Genomic DNA, 6,033 nt, shown 5'->3' with positions numbered 1-6,033 from the left:
AATTCTCGTTTAAATTTTTTTCTCAATTTTCATAAATCAAACCATCATAGTTTATTCAATGTTCGATGAAGATAAAAAATTACTTTTGATAAATTTAAATTAAAAATAGGTAGAATGACCAACAAGGATTGTGGTAAATGGTCTTTCATCCTTAATTAGAGGTCTCGAGTTTGAGTATCCTTGGGCACAAAATCACATATGTTAAGGAGCATTTTATCCCCGTGGGATATTTCAATGCGAATTTGAATTTAGTTGGGCTCTAATGCAGGTATCAAATACCAAGAGAGAATTTTTTCAAAAAAGTGCATCAATATGTTCATTAATCTGATAAGACAAACAAATTGAAATGAAAAACTTGTATATATTTTAAAACTCCTCTTTCAATTAAATATGCAACAACAATAACATATTCAGTGACTCATCGTGACACTTATACGTTACTTAGCACAAAGTTATCCATTTAGAAGGCTTGCATCTGAATGAGATCAAGGAGACATTTGATCATAAAAAAAAAAAATCACATTTTACCATAAAAATCTGAATTTCAACTTCAAGAATTTGAAAAATAACAATTATTTGCATATTAGTCCTTAGGTAGAGGGACAATTTATTTGTGAAATGCAAATTATTCAAGCAATATCATGAGTAAGTCGTGCAAGATCGTATAAATTGTCAAGTGTCACATGTGCTCTTAAGATCAATGATGTAACTTTATGATCCCACAACTAAGGTCGGCGTATACACATCTTACATCAACCTCAAAGATAGATAGATGGTTTCTTATAGACCATTAGCTCGAAGAAAAACAATTCATAAAAAAATAACGAAAGTACAAGAAACGACAATTAGTAACAAACAAAACGATCCTTACAACAAAATAATACCATAAACAACCAACGATAAGATAAAATTAGAGGATAAAAAACTATAAAAACAATACTATGACTACTAGTATAGACACAAGAGAACATACTGCTACTTACTCACACTCTTCCTAAATTTGTTTAATCCACAATCTCCTATCTATGATCATGTTCTCGATAAATTAAAATTACGACATGCCCTATTTAATCATCCCACCAAATACTTCTTTGTTCAACTACTTGTACCTTTACTTAAATAGTTTATACCTAGTCACAATTATACATTTGTACATTTTCTCTGTTCCGACCCATAATTTAATAAATTTGATTAAATTGCACCGTCCAAAACCACAAATAAAACGAAAGAGCAGCATCAGCATGGTGACGCAATAACAGCCCGCCCACTTGAATTTTAATTTTTAAAACTCCTAAACTATTTGAAACTAATCAAAATAAGAACATTCTAGAAACCCCAAACAAACCCAATATAAACACCTTAACTCCTTCAACAAGATCTTCATATTCTTCACTTTTTGCTAACCCTATTTGCTCGATTTCTTCTATCGTCGTTGAAGTTTAGCAGCAGCATCGCAGATCTGTAATGGCGGATACGGAGACGTTTGCTTTTCAGGCTGAGATTAACCAGCTTTTGAGTTTAATCATCAATACGTTCTACAGTAACAAGGAGATCTTTCTTCGGGAACTCATTAGCAATTCTTCCGATGTGAGTTGATATCTCCCTCTATCTCTCTTTTTTATTTGAAATTTTGCATTTGCGGGTGTGATGCTTTTCATTGCCTGGAGAATTGTGCGCGGAAGATGTTTTAGTGGTAGTTGGTTTATAACAGATGCATGATTGTCTGTGATTTGATGTTGTTTGTTTGGTCGCAGAAGCTTTCTATAATTGATTTTGCTTATATAATAGATTGTGATAGTTTGTGAATTAACGATAGTAGTTTGACTGGGGACATTGTCTATAGTTGGTTTTGCTCATATGTTGATTATTTGTGATGTGATGATGTTTGATCGTGGATGCTCTTTATAGTTGATTTTATTTATGTTAGATACATGATTGGTTGAGATTTTAATGTTATTTGACCGGGGATTACTGTTAGTTGTTTGAAGAAACAATAGCATCGGGCTCAATTGATGTTAGTTAGGGGCTATTAGCTATTACTTGGGTTGTTGAGTCATTGTTCCACTCAGTAAACTATATTGTCTGCTGCTTAAGGTTGTTTTCGACGAATTAAGTTATTTTTGTTTTGTTTGAGATAATATCACAAAGCCAGTCTCGTTCATAGCATGAATTGGTTGCAAATCCATACAATTGTGTTTTCTGTTGTTTCTGAAGATGGCATTTTTCATAGGCAGAGATATTATCATGATATCCCTCTCTGTTTATAATTTTGCTTGACCTGTTATTTCGGAAGGTGTTTGTTTTTTCAATTGGCCCATTATTTTAACCCTTCCAAGTTTTACTCAAAAATTCCGACTGTCATGTTCCAACACAACTAAACTTCCAAATATCTTGTTTAAACTTGAATTCAATTTTTTTTTCAAGTATCAACCAATTCATGTCCAAATGCCTACTAGATGTTTCCGTTTCCATGGAATGTTTTAAATCCTAGTAGTTGTCATTTGCTTGTACCTGATTGACCGAGCTGAAGAGGATTCTGTTCATTGATATACATTAGTATAGCTTTAACTTTCTGTGTGTTCCCTATGTGAACCAATATTGTGGGTGTGTTGGAGTGTCTTACAAATCAGTATTATATTTGTTGAAGACTTTGTCTGTAATATGTTGTTGTATGATATGGGCTAATCACGCGCGCGTAGTGTTTCAAATATTGGAGATGCCTGATTATGCTTTGGTTATATATTGAAGGCTTTGGACAAGATTCGCTTTGAGAGCTTGACAGACAAGAGCAAGCTAGATGCTCAACCTGAGCTTTTTATCCACATTATTCCTGACAAGACCAACAATACCTTGACCATCATTGACAGTGGTATTGGGATGACAAAGGCTGGTAAGTTGAATCATTTGTAGAATTATTTGGTGCTGAATTTGCATTGCATTGCAATAATACTCATATCATTTGTATTATTGCAGATCTTGTGAACAACCTTGGTACAATTGCAAGGTCAGGGACCAAGGAATTCATGGAAGCTATAGCAGCCGGTGCAGATGTTAGCATGATTGGGCAATTTGGTGTTGGTTTCTATTCAGCTTACTTGGTGGCTGAGAAGGTTATTGTGACTACCAAGCACAATGATGATGAACAGTATGTGTGGGAGTCTCAAGCTGGTGGTTCATTCACTGTCACCAGGGACACTTCTGGTGAGAGCCTTGGTAGGGGTACAAAAATGATCCTGTATCTCAAGGAGGATCAGCTTGAATATCTCGAAGAGCGCAGGCTCAAGGATCTGATTAAGAAGCACTCAGAGTTCATCAGTTACCCAATCTCTCTTTGGGTTGAGAAGACCATTGAAAAGGAGATCTCTGATGATGAGGATGAAGAGGAGAAGAAAGATGAGGAAGGAAAGGTAGAGGAGGTTGATGAGGAAAAAGAGAAGGATGAGAAGAAAAAGAAAAAAATTAAGGAAGTAACTAATGAGTGGTCATTGGTGAACAAACAGAAGCCTATTTGGATGAGGAAGCCAGAGGAGATCTCAAAGGACGAATATGCTGCATTCTACAAGAGTCTGACCAATGACTGGGAGGAACATTTGGCTGTGAAGCACTTCTCTGTTGAGGGCCAGTTGGAGTTTAAAGCTGTTCTTTTTGTTCCAAAAAGGGCTCCTTTTGACCTTTTTGACACAAAAAAGAAACAAAACAACATCAAGTTGTATGTTCGTCGTGTGTTCATCATGGATAACTGTGAAGAGTTAATTCCTGAATTTCTGAGTTTTGTGAAGGGTATTGTGGATTCTGAGGACCTTCCTCTTAACATCTCTAGAGAGACATTACAGCAGAACAAGATCTTGAAGGTTATTCGCAAGAACTTGGTTAAGAAGTGCATTGAGCTATTCTTTGAAATTGCCGAGAACAAGGAAGACTATGACAAGTTTTACGAGGCTTTCTCAAAGAATCTCAAGCTTGGTATCCATGAAGATTCTCAGAACAGGACCAAGATTGCTGAGTTGCTGAGGTACCATTCCACGAAGAGTGGTGATGAAATGACCAGCTTGAAGGACTATGTGACTAGGATGAAGGAAGGCCAGAATGATATATTCTACATTACTGGTGAGAGCAAGAAGGCTGTTGAGAACTCACCCTTCCTTGAGAAGCTGAAGAAGAAGGGCTATGAGGTTCTTTACATGGTTGATGCTATTGATGAGTACTGTATCGGTCAGCTGAAGGAATTTGAGGGTAAAAAGCTTGTTTCTGCTACCAAGGAAGGTCTCAAACTCGATGAAAGTGAGGATGAGATGAAAAAGAAAGAAGAATTGAAGGAGAAGTTTGAGGGCCTTTGCAAGGTGATCAAGGATGTGCTTGGTGACAAGGTTGAAAAGGTCGTCGTTTCAGACCGTGTTGTGGACTCTCCCTGCTGTTTGGTTACTGGTGAGTATGGCTGGACTGCCAACATGGAGAGAATCATGAAAGCGCAAGCACTCAGGGATTCTAGCATGGCTGGATACATGTCTAGCAAGAAGACCATGGAAATAAACCCAGAAAATGCCATCATGGATGAGCTCAGGAAGAGGGCTGATGCAGACAAGAATGACAAGTCCGTCAAGGATTTAGTAATGTTGCTGTTTGAGACTGCTCTTCTCACCTCAGGTTTCAGCCTCGATGATCCCAACACCTTCGGCAATAGAATTCACAGAATGCTGAAACTTGGGCTCAGCATTGACGAGGATGCTGGTGATGTTGATGTCGATATGCCAGCACTTGAGGATCCTGAAGCAGATGCCGAGGGCAGCAAAATGGAAGAAGTCGATTAAGTTTTTAGTCTATCAGTACATTTAATATTTTTCTATAGATTATCTTGGTTTGGTGGCTATTGAAGTTCCGTCTTTCCTCTTTTTTTTTTTTTTTCTTTTTTTTCTTTGAGAATGAACTTCTTTTGCCTATCATCAGTATGAGACAGTTTGGTTATGAACTGAAGATAACGAGTACTTCATGTTGCTTTTATTAAAATTTCTTCATTGCTGCTTGTTTTTTAGACTGTGAGAAGGTCGCTTGAAGGCAATTCAGTCCATATAAATACAACTAGATGGCGGATGCCCGTGCATATTAGTATGACTAACCATTTTTGTTTCATATCCTAGAAATTGGAGCTGCACTTCCTTCGGGGCGGATGTAAATGATGTGTGCTAGCAAAAGATATATCCCCTTCAGTACAGTTCTTTACTTCTTTCATTCTTGACTACATTCCTTAAATATATATTATGTTAGCAACAAAGGACAAAGGGGCAAGTATATACTCCCTCCGTCCCTATTTACTTGTCCATATTTCCTTTTTTAGTTGTCCCTATTTAGTTGTCCATTTTGACAAATCAAGAAAGGACAATAAATTTTTTCCTATTATACCCTTATTTACACTTCTTGAAAATTGTAAAAGTGTATGTTGTTTCCCTCCAATTTATTTCACTTGAATTCAAATAAGTGGTTGTAATTTTGAAGTGAAAAGTTGTCATAAGGGTAAAATTGTAACTTCACTGTGCTAATCATTGTTGCCTTAATCTGTGTGCCATTTCTAAAGTGGACAACTAAAAAGGGACGGAGGGAGTATTATGTTAGATGAAGCATAGTAAACCTCCTACCTCCTCGAGGTAGGGAAAATGTATGTGTATTCTCTACCCTTCCAAGTTAATCTAGGAAACGACATTTAAGTAGTCTTCAGGAGGCCTCTACTCTACGAACCAAAGTCTACTAGTCATTATGAGGGGAGTGCAACACGGAAGATGTTACTTAGGATTAGAATATAAATTCATCTCTTTTGCCTCACTAGTAGATATTATACTACACTCACAACTGTACACACGCACTCAAGTTCTTTCTTTCCCGATAACAATTTTGCCAAAGACTATACAATAAAATTCACTTTGCTTACTGTTTCACATATGCGTTACTATTATTGATGGTTTGATTATCTAAGCAAAGGGGAAATTTTTTAGGGGAGAAGACCATGATGTAATATACTTCATAGTATGTTACATTCATTTT

General features: G+C 36.6%; 1 protein-coding gene across 1 annotated transcript; it reads left to right on the top strand.

Moving 5' to 3' along the window:
• Positions 1-1,394: 1,394 nt before the first annotated feature.
• LOC125864280 (heat shock cognate protein 80-like) lies at positions 1,395-4,971 on the top strand. Its single transcript, XM_049544192.1, has 3 exons — positions 1,395-1,587; positions 2,749-2,890; positions 2,974-4,971. Exons 1-3 carry the CDS (start codon positions 1,465-1,467, stop codon positions 4,806-4,808), a joined length of 2,100 nt encoding a protein of 699 aa, XP_049400149.1. The 5' UTR covers positions 1,395-1,464; the 3' UTR covers positions 4,809-4,971.
• The last annotated feature ends 1,062 nt before the right edge of the window (positions 4,972-6,033 follow it).

Source organism: Solanum stenotomum, chromosome 5 (genome assembly GCF_019186545.1).
Source record: "Solanum stenotomum isolate F172 chromosome 5, ASM1918654v1, whole genome shotgun sequence".
In the NCBI taxonomy this organism is placed as follows: Eukaryota; Viridiplantae; Streptophyta; class Magnoliopsida; order Solanales; family Solanaceae; genus Solanum; species Solanum stenotomum.
The sequence above is the reverse complement of the archived record's forward strand: the minus strand, read 5'-3'. Positions and strand labels throughout refer to the sequence as shown.

Coding starts and splice junctions, on each gene's coding strand:
- LOC125864280 (XM_049544192.1), top strand. CDS start 1,465: ATGGCGGATACGGAGACGTTTGCTTTTCAGGCTGAGATTAACCAGCTT. Junction 1,588..2,748: donor TCATTAGCAATTCTTCCGAT/GTGAGTTGATAT, acceptor TATATATTGAAG/GCTTTGGACAAGATTCGCTT. Junction 2,891..2,973: donor TATTGGGATGACAAAGGCTG/GTAAGTTGAATC, acceptor GTATTATTGCAG/ATCTTGTGAACAACCTTGGT.